At 39.9% G+C, this 19,219-nt stretch overlaps 1 protein-coding gene across 1 annotated transcript in view; it reads right to left on the bottom strand.

Annotated features, from left to right (window-relative positions):
• The window catches only part of LOC124551324, a 198,114-nt gene that overhangs the window by 72,066 nt on the left and 106,829 nt on the right, over nt 1-19,219 (bottom strand). Inside the window, exon 6 of the mRNA XM_047126335.1 lies at nt 3,335-3,378. Coding sequence (XP_046982291.1) covers nt 3,335-3,378 — 44 coding nt within the window. The remainder of the gene's footprint in view (nt 1-3,334; nt 3,379-19,219) is intronic.

The following is a 19,219-nucleotide window of genomic DNA, read 5'->3' as shown; positions in this document are numbered from 1 at the left end:
TACTTAGCCTTATAACCGCTACAGCTACAACCACATGCTGTAAAATGTAAACACACTACTTCAGCCCACTAGCTATTCCCCAAAACTCAAACAGCATTGCAGAGTCTCAGCATCAAATGAAACAGGAATCCTGCCTGAAACCCATGTGTAGGTGATTTAATTACATGAAACTATATGGTTCCAGAGACGTTTTCAAGTCTCAGGCATCTATGATGTATATATGCAGACTGAATCAATGAATAGAAACTTGTACAAAGGCCAGGAATGAGCAGGAGACATGTGTTCAGTCTCTATAACAATTTTCATTTGTTTGTTCAATCTCCATATATACATCATAGATGCCTGAGACTTGAAAATATCTCTGGAACCATGTAGTTTCATTTAACTGAATTGTGTGACAAGTTATTAAGCTACATACAAACCTCACAGATTTTTGCTGATGTATTTCTTTTTTTATTACACTTCTTTTCAAAAGTGTGTGTATTTATGATATAATATTCCAAATAAAACTGATTACTGTCACCACAGTTTATGCACCCTAAAAATGCCTTGTGGGCAATAAAGTATCTGTTACACTAAAACAAAAGCCAACAAAAATTTAGATTTTTTAACAGTATGGTTTCAAGAGGTATCTTCAAAGACTTTGACACCCTACTATTCAAATCTCCCCCACATAAATTATGGGTAAAGTAAAAGTTGGTTTACTGTTAACTACGTTTTCTGCAGCCATACCATAAATGGTTTCTGCATTACTTTCTAGGGCACAAAGTAGAAATAAATGTAATACAGAGATTTTATTCTGGCAGACCTTTTATTTCCTTTCTCACATTCTCTTGCTAACAATCTGATTCTCTAGTTAGCATCCATTATTAGCATTTAATGGACTTTTTATTCCTGGCCAAGAGAAGTCTACTAGTATAAAATATATGCTTCAATTTGAGGAATAAATTTCTGAGAATGTACATTCATGGCAGAGCATTGTATGGTAGTGAAATATGGACTGTGGGAAAGCTGGAACAGAAGGGAATTAAAGGATCTGAGATGTTGTGCTTCACAAAGATACTGAATTGTTGAACTGATAAGGTAAGAAATGAGGAGGTTCTCAGCAAGACTGGTAGGGAAAGGAATAACTTCCATGGTACTAGAGGGAGCTGTGGAATGCAAAAACTGTAGGGGGAGGCAGCAGAGATTTGTATACATCCAGCAAGTAATTGAGGACACAGGTTGCAACAAAAAGTGCTACTTCAAAATCAAAAGGTTGGCACAGGAGAGGAATTCATGGCGGGTCACATCAAACCAGTCAGAAGACTGGGGGGTGGGGGGCAAGGCTCTTCTCATTTTAGGATCATTCTGAACAGAAAGGAGATTCATGCAAAACTGCCCTCCAAAATTTAAAGATATTAATGTTTCAGTCTATGTATAAATAAAGAATGGCTGAGAAGTATACTACACAGACTGATAGTTGTTTAATATGTCCTCAGTATTCAGGCACACATATGGAAAAGTGTCTACCTAAGGCTGTATGGGATACAAAAGCTGAAAGGAAGTTTGAGAAATGTCTTATGGGTTATTTCGTGTAAAAAAAATTTCACAGAGTAGAGCAGTGTTAATGTGAACAACAGGAAATGTTTTATTGTCATTAAGTAATTGTTTGTATTTACTCATGTGAAATAGTGTTTGGAAGTAACATTTATACCTGAATATAAACATACTGCTAAATATAAAATGATCATATCTAACATTTTCTTTTAGGACTGTGTTGTTGTCATTTGATTTAAAAAGTAGTTAAATGATTCTTAAGAAATATAATTGTAGAGTATATGTAGCTACAAAATTACTATCACATTATAACTTGTATTCTAAATATTTTAAGATCTGTCCTACATTAGAAGTACACACTCTTTACAAAATGTAATCATGTGGGACCAAATAAAAATCAATCACTCTGTTATAACATCAAGTTTAACACATATATTTCAGAACGACACAACACATATAAGTCACAGAGTAAGTTGACAAGCAAGACATGTGTACACGTTAGCATTCGAATGAGCACCGAGTCCCAGTCTACCAGCCGCTGCTCGGCGGGCCGCTTAGGTGGCGCAGCTGCTGCATGGCTGGCAGACAGCGCCGCACATAGAGGACGCGCGTAATTGCGCGGCGGCGCTTTGAATGATCGGCGAGTCACAACACACTCTTACAGAAAAATAATTTTTGATGATATTATTTTAGTGGACCAGTTCAGATACTTTATCAATTCTATCATATTTCTCGAAACTATCATCTTTGCATTCCTCCTTCCTCGTGGATTGCCCACCATGAATAATGTTAATGAGTGACTGACCTAAATTTGTTCTCTCTCTCTTTCTCTCTCCCTCTCTCAACACACACACACACACACACACACACACACACACACACACACACACACACACACACACACACAAGACAGTTAATGCCATTAGCAGTATAACAATTTCTTATCTTAAAGGTGTGTCCTTTAGAGGCTATATTTGCACACAACTTCAATTAATTTTTGCAGTTGTATTGTAGGCCCATATTTTACATAAATTTAAGCAAATTATGTCTGTTTATTTTTATATACAAGAGATTTAATGCAGTCCTATTATTTTTTTCAAAAATTCATTGACAATAATGAAACCACCATTTGGGGTATCGTGCAAGATAAACAGTAAAACTTATATTACACTTACAGTATTGCAGTGTATAAAGGAATAAAGACAATGAAAATTTGTGCCAGTCTGGGACTCAAACACAGATTTACCACTTTACATGAGCTGTCACCTTAACCATTGTGGCTACCCGTGCGTGACTCATGGCTAGACCCAAACTTCCACATATAATCGTTCTTGCATTACAAACTGTATTTGTACACACACTATGTCCTCCTTTACAGACATTTCAATTGAAAGTCACTGCCTGGTATTGGTGGATAAATACAATATTGCAGTGCCTGCACTGTTAAGAAGAATGATGCAATGTTTCTTTGGATATGCATGCGTTATATAATATGTGCACAAGTGCAACCTGTGATGTAGCAATGAGGACATATGAAAGTATGGGTCTGTCCGTGAGTCATACATAGCTAGCCAAAGCAGTTGAGATGACCACTCATGCAAAGTGGGAAATCTGGATCCAGCACAAATTTTCATTGACATTACTCCCTCATACAGTTGGTGGTTGCTTGTATTCACAGCTGCAAATACATTTTTTTGTGTATTATATTACTCTCTTAACCACGTACACACCAGAAACTATATCTTACAGAGCACACAAGATTAAATTAATTTAACTATTTTTTTACACAACTTACAATCAGCCTGGATATCAGCATCAACTTGCATTCTTGTTTCATCCCTGGAAAATTTAAATCCTAATACAGTTCAAAAAACAAGACAAGAATATGTGACACATTTATCATTGCAAGATTATAAATTAGAGTGAAATAAATAACTTCGACAGAGACAGATTAACATGAAAACATATGCTTAATTTTCACAATCATACAAAGAAAAATGAGACTGACTTTAGTTTCACCAAAAGGAAGTAGAATAAAGTAGGATACTACTTCTTTCTCCTTCTCAAAAAATCAACAATGTCATTAAAATGATGGATTGCTACTGACTGTAAAGATGACATGTTGAGTTGAAGACCGGCACAACAAAAACACTGTTACACTTTCAGCCAAAGCTTTCTTCAGAAAAGAAAACACACAGTTAACACAGGCATGCACATATCATGCACACATGACCACTATCTCTGGCTGCTACAGCTAGAATGCAACTGTTGCACTGGACAAGAGCAGTAAGCCAGGGGGAATGGGAAAGGGGGAGGGATAGCACAGTTTTATGTGTGGCGAGAGAAGAGCATTATCTGGTACAGCGTGTAAGGTCTAGACAGCTGCAAAGCTGCAGGATGAGGCTGCCAGGAGCAGCTGTGGGAGGCTGTGAGTGAGGGGCAGAGGACAGGAAGCAGAAAAGGAGAGGAGCAGAGAAGGAGAAAGGCCAGTGAGTGTGTTGGCAGACAGCATGCAAAATGGAGGTCAGAGATTGTGTACTGAGAGGAGATCATAGGACAGATAGGGTGGGAACTGTTGGGTGGAATGGTGAGGGATCAGTAGGTTACCGCAGGTTGAAGCTGGGATATTTTGGGAGCAGAGGATGTGTTGTAAGGGTAACGCATGCATGTTGTGCCACAGCGCAGACCACTTTGCTCTTGGCCACAGTTTGGTTGTTACCATTCATCCTTGTAAACAGCCAATTAGTAGCCATTCCAATGTAAAGAGCTGTGCAATGATTTCAGCAGAGATGGTATAGGACATGGCTGCCGTCGCAGGTGACCCAGCTCTGATAGGGCAGGATAAACTTGTGCCAGGAAGTGCTTGGTGAGTGGACTGATCACATGTTTCACCAGGGCTTCCACAGGGACATGATCCCTGTGACAAGGATTTTGGAGCAGGAGTGGCATAGGGATACATCATTTTGGAAGACCCAAGTGCAAGACCTGTTCAATCCATCCACACAGGAATTCCTATTCCAGTCCTACCAAAGGCTTATCTTACCCCATCAGAGGCTTGGCCACCAGTGAAAGCAGACATGTCATGTACCAGTGCTGTTGCAATCGTTGCACAGCTTTTTATATTGGTATATCCACGAGATACGTTTGAAGTTCTCTAACGCTATAGATACAGCAATAAGGAATAGCACAGTAGGCAGTACAGTTGAAGAGAAATGGACATCTCTAAAAAGGGCCATCACAGAAGTTGGGAAGGAAAACATACGTACAAAGAAGGTAGCTTCGAAGAAACCATGGGTAACAGAAGAAATACTTCAGTTGATTGATGAAAGGAGGAAGTACAAACATGTTCCGAGAAAATCAGGAATACAGAAATACAAGTCGCTGAGGAATGAAATAAACAGGAAGTGCAGGGAAGCTAAGACGAAATGGCTGCAGGAAAAATGTGAAGACATCAAAAAAGATATGATTGTCGGAAGGACAGACTCAGCATACAGGAAAGTCAAAACAACCTTTGGTGACATTAAAAGCAACAGTGGTAACATTAAGAGTGCAACGGGAATTCCACTGTTAAATGCAGAGGAGAGAGCAGATAGGTGGAGAGAAAACATTGAAAGCCTCTATGAGGGTGAAGATTTGTCTGATGTGATAGAAGAAGAAACAGGAGTCGATTTAGAAGAGATAGGGGATCCAGTATTAGAATCGGAATTTAAAAGAGCTTTGGAGGACTTACGGTCAAATAAGGCAGAAGGGATAGATAACATTCCATCAGAATTTCTAAAATCATTGGGGGACCTGGCAACAAAACGACTATTCACGTTGGTGTGTAGAATATATGAGCTTGGCAACATACCATCTGACTTTCGTAAAAGCATCATCCACACAATTCCGAAGACGGCAAGAGCTGACAAGTGTGAGAATTATCGCACAATCAGCTTAACAGCTCATGCATCGAAGCTGCTTACAAGAATAATATACAGAAGAATGGAAAAGAAAATTGAGAATGCGCTAGGTGACGATCCGTTTGGCTTTAGGAAAAGTAAAGGGACGAGAGAGGCAATTCTGACGTTACGGCTAATAATGGAAGCAAGGCTAAAGAAAAATCAAGACACTTTCATAGGATTTGTCAAACTGGAAAAAGCGTTCGACATTATAAAATGGTGCAAGCTGTTCGAGATTCTGAAAAAAGTAGGGGTAAGCTATAGGGAGAGACTGGTCTTATACAATATGTACAACAACCAAGAGGGAATAATAAGAGTGGACAATCAAGAACAAAGTGCTCGTATTAAGAAGGGCGTAACACAAGGCTGTAGCCTTTTGCCCCTACTCTTCAATCTGTACATCGAGGAAGCAATGATGGAAATAAAAGAAAGGTTCAGGAGTGGAATTAAAATACAAGGTGAAAGGATATCAATGATACGATTTGCTGATGACATTGCTATCCTGAGTGAAAGTGAAGAAGAATTAAATGACCTGCTGAACGGAATGAACATTCTAATGAGTACACAGTATGGTTTGAGAGTAAATCGGAGAAAGACGAAGGTAATGAGAAGTAGTAGAAATGAGAACAGCGAGAAACTTAACATCAGGATTGATGGTCACGAAGTCAATGAAGTTAAGGAATTCTGCTACTTAGGCAGTAAAATAACCAATGACGGATGGAGCAAGGAGGACATCAAAAGCAGACTCGCTATGGCAAAAAAGGCATTTCTGGCCAAGAGAAGTCTACTAATATCAAATGCCGGCCTTAATTTGAGGAAGAAATTTCTGAGGATGTACGTCTGGAGTACAGCATTGTATGGTAGTGAAACATGGATTGTGGGAAAACCAGAACAGAAGAGAATCGAAGCATTTGAGATGTGGTGCTATAGACGAATGTTAAAAATTAGGTGGACTGATAAGGTAAGGAATGAGGAGGTTCTACGCAGAATCGGAGAGGAAAGGAATATGTGGAAAACACTGATAAGGAGAAGGGACAGAATGATAGGACATCTGCTAAGACATGAGGGAATGACTTCCATGGTACTAGAGGGAGCTATAGAGGGCAAAAACTGTAGAGGAAGACAGAGATTGGAATACGTCAAGCAAATAATTGATGACGTAGGTTGCAAGTGCTACTCTGAGATGAAGAGGTTAGCACAGGAAAGGAATTCATGGCGGGGCGCATCAAACCAGTCAGTAGACAAAAAAAAATCCACCAGCCAGCTGTACAGCAGGACGATTGGCCAAAACCAAACTGTAGCCAAGATCAAAGTGGACGACCCCATGACACAACATGCATCTGAACATAACATGCTTGTTTCAATGGTTGCTGCATTACCACAACCCCAACCTACGGTAACCTACTGCCCTCACATCCTCTACCCGACAGTTTCTGCCCATCTGTCCTGTCACCTCTTCTTCCTAATTCATATTTCCGCACCCCCATTTTGCATGCTCACTGCCAGTGCACCCCCCCCCCCCCCAGTCTTTTCCCCTATCTGCCCCTCTACTTTTCCACTCCCCATTATCCCCCCCTGCCCCCCCCCTCTGCTCCCCCCCATACCCCCCACCACCCAAGCCACCTGGCAGCCTCATACAGCCACAGTCTAGTCCCTGCATGCCCACCGAACAGTGCTCTTATCTCCACCCACCTTTACCCAACTATCCCTCCCCATACTCTGCCCCACTCCAGACTGCTGCTTTCATTCAACAAGACAGTTGCATTCTGCATGCACAGATATTGGTCTCGTGTGTGTGTGTTTTTTCTTTTCTTTTGAAGACTTTGGCCAAAAGCTCAATGTGTAACAGCCTTTTTGTTGTGCCTGACTTCAATTCAACATATCATCTGTAGTGTACCCTGAATGGCACGTATCACTACAGATGATCAATGCCATTCATGGAAGGGCATATACCACACACATCAAATATAGAGGTCAGAGGAAAGATGAGCACAACTGCAATTAGTTTGACAACATCAGGCAACATACTATGGGAAAGTGTTACTTGACAGGTGTGGATCATGCTTGCTGGAGAGCTTATGTGATCTCCACGGAGCAAGGAGGAACGAAGCAGCTCTGGTACCATGGAAGAAAAAAATGGTTCAAATGGCTCTGAGCACTATGGGACTTAACATCTGTGGTCATCAGTCCCCTAGAACTTAGAACTACTTAAACCTAACTAACGTAAGGACATCACACACATCCGTGCCCGAGGCAGGATTCGAACCTGCGACCGTAGTGGTTATGCGGTTCCAGACTGAAGTGCCTAGAACCACACGGCCACACCGGCCGGCTACTATGGAAGATCTCTAGCACCAAAGAAGATGAATATAATTTACATAAGCAATTGTTGTTATATACTCTTCACAGACAGTATGTTATTGAGAAGTCTTTGAGACAGTAATATTACTTGGCTCCCATGTAACATTTTGTGAAAGTTTGAAATAACATACCGAGTTAATTGGATCCTATCTACACTATTTAAGTAGAGAGGTAGCGTTTTGTTTTAGAACCACTTCACTTACAGAAATTTGCATGGAAGAAAGAAGTTTGATGCCAAGGGAGAACAGGGCATAGCATAGACCTACAACAGATGTTGCTCAAGCAGTCAAAACATCATCACACTAGCTAGCTACATACAGCAGACATCAGCCACTAATAAACACTCCACATGGTGACCGTATGGTTATAAGTGAAAAGTGGCAGATAAAAAACAGATTGAAAGGAAGAAATGAATCAGCAAAGGGAAGACATGTTGCCAAGGGCAACAGGGATCATAGACAATAACAATGATGTGCCTGGGCTAAGAGCATCTGAGTAAAACGATTAAACATGCAGCCGTCAACGACCCACCCAGAGCAAGCATGCAACCAGCAACATCTGGCCAGCACACAGCCATCAGTGACTGATCCATGACAAAGCCAACATGCAGTCTAAACCACCGCATCATCATCATCATCACAAAATTGTCAGTTACCAGACCATCACTAGCACATGCAGAATGACTACGGTGAACTTCACCGGCATTTTACTTCAAAATAGTTTTAGTAGGTGTAGTGTGCTGATTCAGTAATATTTGTGAGTTTGTTTAAGCTGGTGATAACAAGGAAAATGTCAACAGAGGCCAATACGGAAATATTATTACCAAAACTGGAAGACATACAGAGACAGTCAAATGAAAAGTTTTTGACACTTAGGAAATCTGATTAAAGACACTCAAGAGCAAGGCTGTGACAAGAATTAGAAACTCAAATCAAGTATGATAACAACAACAGGCTACTATAGTGAACACAATACAAGATGTACACATCATGATTATTGAAGATGTAACTGACTATTTTTTTTTTTTTTTTTTTTTTTTTTTTGTAGTACTTTGGTGTGGTGTGGGTGGGTTTGCATTTAGCTTTTATTGGTGAGGTTTGAGACGTGTGTACTACAAAACAAACAAACACACACACACACACACACACACACACACACACACAGGCTATGTACGAAGACAGGCTTGTCACTGTTTCAAGGAGAGGGAGTTATAGGACAGGGTGTCCTGCTTATAAGCTTGAGGAGAACTCATGGTGGAGATAGCTGGAGTTTCATGGAGGGTGCAGCCTTAAGATGAGATGAAGTGTTAGAAGTACTGAAGAATTCAAAGTAGTAGAAAAGGGATATGACGTACTTCAAATGGGAGTTATGGGTAAGTAATCCCCAAACAAGGGAGCTTGTGCCAGGATCTGGTGAACCCAAAGAAGAGTAAACCCCAACCAATTTATGGATAAGTAATCCCCACAGGAGGGAGCTTATGCCTATAAAATAAGAGGAAAAGAGTACTGAATTCCTGGGAAAATAGCCTTCAATGAGGGATAAATACTTAAGGGTAATATTAGCAAAGAAAAGGAATAAGGACATTGCTTAATGGAGCATCTCCTCCAAACTGTCAGACATTTGCTTGTGTCTGTGTATGTGCGGATGGATATGCGTGCGTGTGCGAGTGTATACCTGTCCTTTTTTCCCTGTGAGGTAAGTCTTTTCGCTCCCGGGATTGGAATGATTCCTTACCCCCTCCCTTAAAACCCACATCCTTTCGTCTTTCCCTCTCCTTTCCTCTTTCCCGATGAAGCAACAGTTTGTTGCGAAAGCTTGAATTTCGTGTGTATGTTTGTGTTTGTTTGTGTGTCTGTCAACCTGCCAGCACTTTCGTTCGGTAAGTCACATCATCTTTGTTTTTAGATATATTTTTCCCACGTGGAATGTTTCCCTCTATTATATTCGTATCATTAATGTACTTTCATTTAGAATTAAGAGTTTCATGTTTGTTACTAATACTGATATGGTGTGTACAAATCCAGCAGCATCTCTTATAGCATCAACAGCTTCATTCTGGAAATTAATTCTTGTTGCAAGATTTTTGCAGAGATCTCTTACCCCATTGCATGCACTTTTTCCATGACTTGTTGTTGAAAATATCCATTTCTTTGTCTTAATTCCTGTACTGCAGTGTTCACCAAGCACATAAAGCTGAAAGTGGCTTTTAAAATGAGGTGCTGCACCATCAGTCACACACACACGTTTAGGAAATGGATGACCTCTAGATGCTGTGTGATCAATTATAATGCTGACAGCATAGCATGCATGTATACTGTCATGAATGAGATCATCACAGACAATAGCAAGACAGCGTGATGTTCCAAGGAAGTGAGCAACACATGTGAATATTGATACCTGTGATGTATGCCAATGGTGACTTTGAATTTCGTTCTACAAAGCAACAGACCAGTTCACAGCAAAATTGAAATGAAGAACTAATGTACCAGTATTTCAGGATGTGCCCAATTTTAATTCTGCTATGACCTGTCTCTGAAGCCTCCGGATATGATGGTGAGCTATTCCATTCATGACCCAATGTCTAACCTCTTTAACAAACTTCTCTGGCCCTACTGCCTTTTTCACCAACTCTCCTCCATCCCACAATGCAAAGGTTATGTCACTGTCAGTATCCTTAAGGTGTAATGCTTTGACAGTCGTCACTTCAGCACCAGGTCACATTGCCCACCCTTGCAACAAATATTTATCTTGTGGTTCTTGACGTACACACAAAAGCGTCAGGTCCAGCTCTGCATACTTCTTTCCTGTGATGCTGCTTACGGTGTAACAAACAAGCTTAAAATTTGTGCAGCAAATACATCTGCATACTTCCTTCACTGGCTGGTATTTTACCCAATTTGGTCATAAGGAGTAGAATTTTGTGAGTTTTTAAATCCAGGTTCACCTTTTTTGTTAGGAGATATGCTTCTCTTATTGATATTGTCATATATCTTTTTACCTTTTTAACTTGTTCACTATTTTCACTAAAAGAGGTAACATCAGTCTGGTTAGGACTTCACCTGCTGAAATCTTTGCCATCGCTTAGGTAATATTCCGGAGCAACAGTAAGTGTATCATCTTACAACATATGCCCACAGTAACAGTCTGGGCATGAACAAATCTCTCTCATTCTTTATTTTACAATCTTTTGAAATCAAATAATGTGAGGAAGTGGATATGCATTTCTGTATCTGCTGCTTAGAGTGCTAACTGGTGTCAGTGTCAGTGTCAGTAACCGTATTTTCTCAGTATAGATGCCTGCTGAGATAGCAGAATTTAGGTTTTGAAACCACACATCACATTTCATGCACGTATCACTATCCTTAGGTTCTGTACTAAGTGCATCTACTCTATACCTCAGGGCCAAGTTATGCTGAGCCTCGTTCTTCCTTCGCATCAAACTTCTTTACTAGAAAAGAAATTTAACATGACCTAAAATTATATCCTAGAATACTACACATAAATGTGAATAAAGAAACTGCATATCAGTTGATGAATGGTGGTCTGACATAAATCCACAATTTAAATCATTTTCTATTGTCACTTGAAATTGACTTTAGAATGGGATAACATGAAGTTATCTGATGAGAAACAGATGACAGTTAGTGGGTTAAAATACAGAAATTTTAATAAAGAAATCAAGCAATGCAGTTCACAAGTTCTAATTGGAAATAGAAGCTGTATGTGACAGACATATGACCAAAAGGTAACGAAAAGGTAGGTACAAAATAAAATGTAAAGAAGTAATTGGACACAGGAGCAAAATGTTAAGTGAGTGACGTTCAACATATATGCAAAAGATGAAGAGAGAAGCAGATAAGAAAGAGTAAAATGCTGATGAGCAATAAGGATAAAGATAATAATTTCACAGGTGAGGTACTAAGAGGAGCAGAAAAAGATCTTGATGGTTACAGAAGATTTGAAGAAATGAAAGCAAGAATATCAATTACTGTTCATCAAAACCAAATAGCTCACATGAAGTACATATGTTTTTAGAAGCTGATTCCCGAATATGTAATTTTTTGTTAAGGCACCTCTAGATAAATCCAATTAAGTTGACAGAAGAAATAAGAATGAACCACTGGGTCTATACTGCAATGTATACTCTGTGGAGGGAGTTTGCAGGTCTGAAATAGATTTTAATTACTAGTGTATAAAGATAGAATCTCAAACAAATTTATAGATAGTCTGAAGAACATTTCTAACTCCATCTACCTCCATATCCACACTCTGAAAGCCACAGTGGAGTGTATGACAGAGTGTACTTCCCATTCTCCCATGTGTTAGTATTTCTCTGGTTTCCTTTAATATATGGAGTTGGGAAAAATGACTCGCATGCCTTGTGGTGTGCTACGATCTTGTCTTCACAGCCCATACTGAACTGATACATACACTTGAATCTTTGAAAGTAAATTTTGTTGGGGTAATTGGCATCTATCTTCAAAGATCTACCACTTCAGGTTTTTCAGCATTTCTCTGATACTCTAAGTCTAACAACCCATATAGGCTGCCATTCTTTCCATACTTTCAGTATTATCTGTTAGTTCTGGTATAGGTCTCACACACCTGAACAGTATTCTTGTACAGGTCACATAAGAGCTTTGTAACCTATCTTCTTTGTAGACTGACAGCGTTTCTTTCAGTATCCTACTAATGATCCAAAGTCTGTGACTTAATATAACAATGAAAACAATCAATTATTGACAAAATTATCCAATTATCTATCCCATTAAATAAGAGTCTATGACTTGTTTTACTTATAACTGAGCCTATGGGCTTAACCTGCTTCGCATATTCACCTACTGATATTCCCAGGTATCTGTATGAGCTGAATTATTCCAAGAATGTCTCATTAAAACTGCTGTTTTTGTGGACTGCATAGTTTTAAATTTCTGAGCATTTAAAGCCACTTGTCGGTCTTTGCACCCTATGAAACCTTATTAAGATCTAACTGAATATGAGTGGAACATTTTTTCAGGCAGCTCATCCTTACAGATAACTGCATGTTCTACAAAAGTCTTAGGTTACTATTAATACTGCCTGCCAGGTAACTAGCACACAAGCTGAACAGCATGGATCCTAATTTACTTGCATAGGGTACACTTCAAACTAATTTTACATTTACACCAATACAACACTGCAGTGTCTGAGGTGCTGAGAAGAACAATGCACAATTATGCGTAACATTGCAGCTACCAGGCAGCAACTTTCAATTAAAATATCCTCACCTGCACGGGAATTACATAATGTGGCTACGAGTACAGGTTGTGATGCAGGAATGGTGTCACACAGAAGATTGGGTCTGGCCACGAGTTGTGTGCAGATACCAAATTAAAGCTGACCACTCTTGTAAAGTGGGAAATATGGTTTGAGTCCTGGTCTGGTACAAATTTTCATTGTTGTCATCCCCTTATACAGATGATGGTTGTTTGCATTCTGAACTGTGAATACACTTCATATGCTTTTACACCTTTTGGTGACTCTTCATCCAAGGTAACATGGAGCATCCTCTACAGCAAGAAATCCCCCACTCTAGTCACAAATTTTGTTTCATACCCCATATGGTTACAGTTTTATTAGTGTTGGTGCACTACAGAGCCAAATGCTTTCCAGGAGTCACCTTACTGCCGTGATAAATGGTTTTGAGTATGCCATTTGAGAGAAGTGTAAGTTGGGTTTCAAATGACCATTGTTTCCTGAAATGATGTTCATTCACATGGAGGAGGTTATGGTGTTCAAGATATCTCATATTGTATGAGCCAGCTTTCCTGTTCCCTGTTTCTTGTAATCCTTCTACCTGCAACACTTTTATTCTAAACTTTTGTTATTATTATTGTATTTGTTGTTGTCCTCCAGCAGGGACTCTGGATCCCTTCTCACTCTACATAGCATCATTGCTCCTTAACTTCTCTGTGTGCCTAAGATATTCTATTAAGCTAGCATATATAATGGTTCTCTTAACAACTATCTTTATTAGAGTTAGTAGCTGTAGATGGTGGTGGTGGTGGTGGTTAGTGTTTAACGTCCCGTCGACAACGAGGTCATTAGAGACGGAGCGCAAGCTCGGGTTAGGGAAGGATTTGGAAGGAAATCGGCCGTGCCCTTTCAAAGCAACCATCCCGACATTTGCCTGAAATGATTTAAGGAAATCACGGAAAACCTAAATCAGGATGGCTGGAGACGGGATTGAACCGTCGTCCTCTCGAATGGGAGTCCAGTGTGCAGCTGTAGATGATGAGCAGTTGCACTGTAGAGATATCATACACTTATTATGCCTGAGAATAATAACAGTATCTGTATTCCATTTGTGAAGATAAGTCTGCCAGAAAAGCAGTGATACTTCCTTAAGTAGCATTGTTTCAGAAGCTGTTCATAAACAACTAAATTAAAATAACAAGTCAACAGCTGGCAAGTTAAATAAAACTTTGTTGGCACATGCAAGAAAGTAGATATTTTAAAAGCTTATGATCCAAGATTACTGTTTGTTTGAGTCTAGCATGCTATATTTTGGCAGTCGTTGGAACTTTATAGAATAGAGAAATACCTGAACAATGGTTCACTTCATATCTAGAAATGTAGACCACCAGTGTTGTTGACAAATACAAAACAGTTTTGAATCTGACCGAGGTACTGTAAAGCAGATGATACCACCAGATTCTGTTCTGGGTCCACTGTTTTTCTTAATGTGTGTCAATGACCCACCACTGAACAATGCACGTGATTCAAATCGTTTTCTACTTGCAGATGAGACTAGGGTCATTTTGAAAGATTTAGGATGCAATGTCTTAGGTAACAGGAACTGGATAATATTAGCTTGTGGCTTACAGAAAACAGATTGAAGCTGACTGAAGGTGGCCATATTTTTTAGACCAAAATTTAGCACACATTACAAATTCCAATACAGAAAAAAACATAAAAATAAAAAAGGAGTGAGTACAAGAGAGAGGGAGAGTAAGAGAGATCTTAATTAAATCTAATAAATACAAAGTGTCACTTTAATTTGTTACAAAATGTAAACTAATTATTATTTTATTAGCACCTTCTACAACAGAGTGTGAGTAGATCAACTGTAACTACCAGTGCTGTGAATTTTCTTTAGCATGTCTGTAGTCTCCAACAACATATGAAACACTTCTGCACTATTTTTATCACATTTGATATTAGTCTCATTTTTAGTTTCTAGATACATGTATAATAAATATCCAATGTGGCAAAAATCAGTTCATACTTGCTGAATAAAAACAAATAGGTCTCCAGAATTACCTTTGAAAAAAAATTTGGTACAGAGCTAAAAAAACTATGATTAGTCTGAAAAAATGGGACTGATGGTCACCTTAAGTAAATGCAACAAAACAACGTGCATACAGTGTCTGTTGTGGAACTCTTGTACAAGTGAAATTTTATTTTGACAGGATAATATCGTAAACAGTGAAAATTAACACTGATAGGTCTCAAGATAGATGAAAAGCTATTTAGAAAGCGTCACATTCAGGAACTAGTACAGAAACTCAACTTTAAGAATAATCTACTCTGTCTCTAACACTGGAACACAAAAACTTTTTATTTTGCATACATTCACTTCAGTATATTGTATGGTGTCAGATTTTATGACATCACAAATAGTATTCTTAGTTCAGGAAGGGACAGTCAAACTGACCTGTGGCATCTGTACATCATCTTTGTACAGGCCATTGTTCAGTAGTCTCACAATTCTATGTCTGACATCCTGTAAACATTCCTCTATGTGATTTGTGGTCAACATTGTGATTTCACAGAAATGTAACTGTAATGTTCACTTAATGAAAACTAGGTAGGAAACTGATATGGATTTGGGTAACACTTATTTCACCATCATATAGAAAGGTGTGCACTACTCTGCAAGTTTCACTTTCAGCAGACTACCAGCAGAAATGAAAAATACTAATAACCTTTAAATTCAAAAATAAATGTAGTTCGTAAGTGACAAAAATTAAAAAAAAAATAAACACCAAAATGAAGACAACGCACCTGACTACAAATATGCTTTTGCAAAAAGAAAGTTAATGAAGTTGATCTACAGATTTCTTGAATAGCCACTTTCAGTTGATAGGCCAGTGATAGGTTGCAGTCAAGTGGAAAAATGAAGAGAGAAATCTTCTTCAAACACATTCTCCAAAATATGACATTTTGACCCTTCTGCTGCAATCCTACTTAGGAAAAGTTATTGGCAAAATTCCTCATCAAAACCATGGGGAAAATATACTTTTATAAGTGGAAGTGAGGTTGACACGTTTTGGTCTTCAGCCACTGAGTGACACCAAATGATTCCTGAGAAAGATACCAGTAGAGGGATAAAAAATCCATTTTGGGAACGAATTTGTCGAAGAAATACAATGGACATGAAGACCTGCAAAAGAGACGCAATAGTAAAAGAAGTTGCCAATTGGATATCAACACCATTTCTGCTGTAGAAACCAAAACGAACTGCGGGAACGCCTTGGGCTGCGGATCGGAGCCGCCAGGCGGGGAAGCTGCCGGCAGTGGAGAACGCACCACTGGGTAAACATCAGGACGAGTCGGATGACAGACCAACGACAACCGACAATGACCGACTATGACTGACACAACAAGGAAGAGATAAACAATGGAGGCTTGTAGAAACCACAATGCCAAACACCAACAGTAAATCCACTCAGAACCACAGCCAGGCCAATGTCAACAACGACCAACGACCAGAATGCAGTACCGCCGAGATAGAGACGCAATCCATAGTGAGTACCAGACTGACTGGACTAGGGCAGGGCGGGTCCCTATATACGAAACCGGAGGGAGCGGCTATTGGCCGCGGTCTGCACACGGTGCAGCGGTGGCGCCCTCGCTGCGCGAGAGCCACTGCGCGGAAGAGCTGCCGCGGACGCGGAGCCCTCTATGGGTTGGCCACATCCATTTGTTCTGGCACGTGTTCGACTTCCACAGCGGGAGGAGCTAGATCTGCCATGCTGTTACAGTAAGTAAACAAATTCAACTATCAAATAACTACCACATACAGCAGAGTACAATAAAGTACTTCCTACTTTGCTTTCACAGTGAAGCAACTCGGTGTCAAGCATCATGCTACTAGTAGCATTACGTGTACTTCCACATGTTTCATCTGAAGATGAGCCTGTGAAAAAGCTCAAGAACTAGTTTGTAAAAATACAGTAATATTTCAAAAGTGACTGGTCACAGCTATTTGTAGTTACATTTCATTTGATGCTGTACTATCTGACTCTAATGAAGAAAACTTCACAAAAAAATTAAAAAGCTCAATAAAGCAAGTTTGAAAGTAGGCTTCAAAATAAACTACAATAACACTAACATAATGTCCAGTCAATATACTGTTGAGTTTAAACATTAATTTACTGTAGACAATGCAATTAATGTTCACAGCTATAGAATAAAAGCACTGTTAGGTTTCATTTATAACCAATTAAATTTGAGAGCCAACCGTACTGGGTGTCTGTTATCCTGGTCCAACAATTTTGACAGCCTGCAAGAAGGCATGGATGTAGATGACAGCCAATAGGCCATGTCCCTATAATCTACAAGTGCCACTGACACCACCACAGCACAATGCATGTGCCATGCCCACTGTCCTGGTCTATCGATGCTCACTGTGGTGCTATAAAGCTAGCAAAGGCTCTGACCGCAGTCATGTTCTGAGACAGCATTCGTGATTTTTTATCTATTCATTGTTGCTCTGGTCTCTGATAGTTGCTATGTCTTGTATCTGACAGTTGCTATGTCTTGGTATCTCATTTAGTTTTGCTCTCTGGTCTCAGTATTTCGCCATGTGGTCTGTGTCGTCAGTCATCCCTGTTGTGTGTGTCTGCATTGTACCAGCAATTCCCTGTTGATGCTGTTGACCAGAGCACTCCGGTCTCTCTCGATTCCAGTTACTAGAATTGGTAACGCGATAAAAGGTTAACAGTCCATTATGGACACAGAACTGGTACACCTCGTGGAGCAGCAGCAACAACAACAACAACAACAACAACAACAGCTGCTCCTGCAGCAGCAATTGCAACAGCAGTCCCAGCAGTAAACAGACCTTTTGCATCAGCAAATTCAGCTTCTGTCCAAACAATTACAGGTACAAGATTCATAACCTGTCCAGACTGCGGTCACCTCCCAAACAGAGTCCTGTCCACCCACATTTCTACCATCTAATGATACCAAGGGAGACTGGGACTCATATTTGCAGTGGCTGAAACAGCACTTTGCCACTTTTTGGGTTTCTAATGACATTCTCCAACAGTCATTCTTCCATTCTTGAGCTTCTTCAGAGACCTATTCTTTACTTAAGAAATTGGCTCCCCTCTCAAACCCAGTTGCACTTCCCAGGAAATGTGTTCATCACTGTCACACTATTATTCACAATGGTTCAAAGTTTTCACATTGTGCCTCAAGTTCCATCAGGACCACAAGCCTTCAAGCCAGTCTTATCACTCACGGTTGACGGACTTGCAAGGTCTGAGTCATTTTTGTGATTTCACCTGTGCCAATCCGTCTTGCAAAACATCACTTGCCAATTCCCTGATTCATGATTTAATGTCCAATTAGATTCCAATTCAGAAGTTCACACTGCAGCCCTCAAGCTGGACAATCCTTCCTCAGATGGTATACTGAAAATCATGCACTGTTTTGAGATTGTACAGGCAGCAAATGAACATCTAATGGCCCACCCCCAGGTTGCAGCATTTCAACCACCACCACCACCACCACCACCACAGTGATGGGCACACTGCACTTGTGGAATGGATGGACATTTCCGAACTGTCTGCTGTCAGACATCAGGTAGTCAAACCAGACTCACTTGCATCACAGGAGGGTGCATGAACTCTAACTCCATCACCTTCACAACAGTCAAAATTAGAGCTTGTGCTACATCCCTGGTCATGGTGCAGAAGCCAAATGGTTCCCTCCAGCTTTGTGGAGATTTTAAGTTGACAATCACTGCACTGGCTCAGGTGGAAACCTACCCCATACCGCAACAAGAGGATTTCCTCTCAAAGCTTGCTGGAGGCGAGTTTTCTAAGCTAGACCTTGCTGATGTGTATTTACAGATTCCACTAGATGAGGAATCAATGCATTTTTGTCATCAACATGCCTTTTGGCTTATACAAAGACAAGCTTCTGCCTTTAAGGATTTCTTCTACTCCAGTAATCTTCCAGAGATACCTGGAACAGTTAACCATGTCCATCACAGTTTGTACCAAGTTACCTTGATGACTTAATTGTTATGGGTACTACACACCAAGACCACCTGTGTAACCAATGTATCCTCTTTACTATGCTGTGTGGTGCAGGGCCTCTATCTTGGA

The sequence above is a fragment of the Schistocerca americana genome, chromosome 9 (assembly GCF_021461395.2).
Source record: "Schistocerca americana isolate TAMUIC-IGC-003095 chromosome 9, iqSchAmer2.1, whole genome shotgun sequence".
Classification (NCBI taxonomy): domain Eukaryota; kingdom Metazoa; phylum Arthropoda; class Insecta; order Orthoptera; family Acrididae; genus Schistocerca; species Schistocerca americana.
The sequence above is the reverse complement of the archived record's forward strand: the minus strand, read 5'-3'. Positions and strand labels throughout refer to the sequence as shown.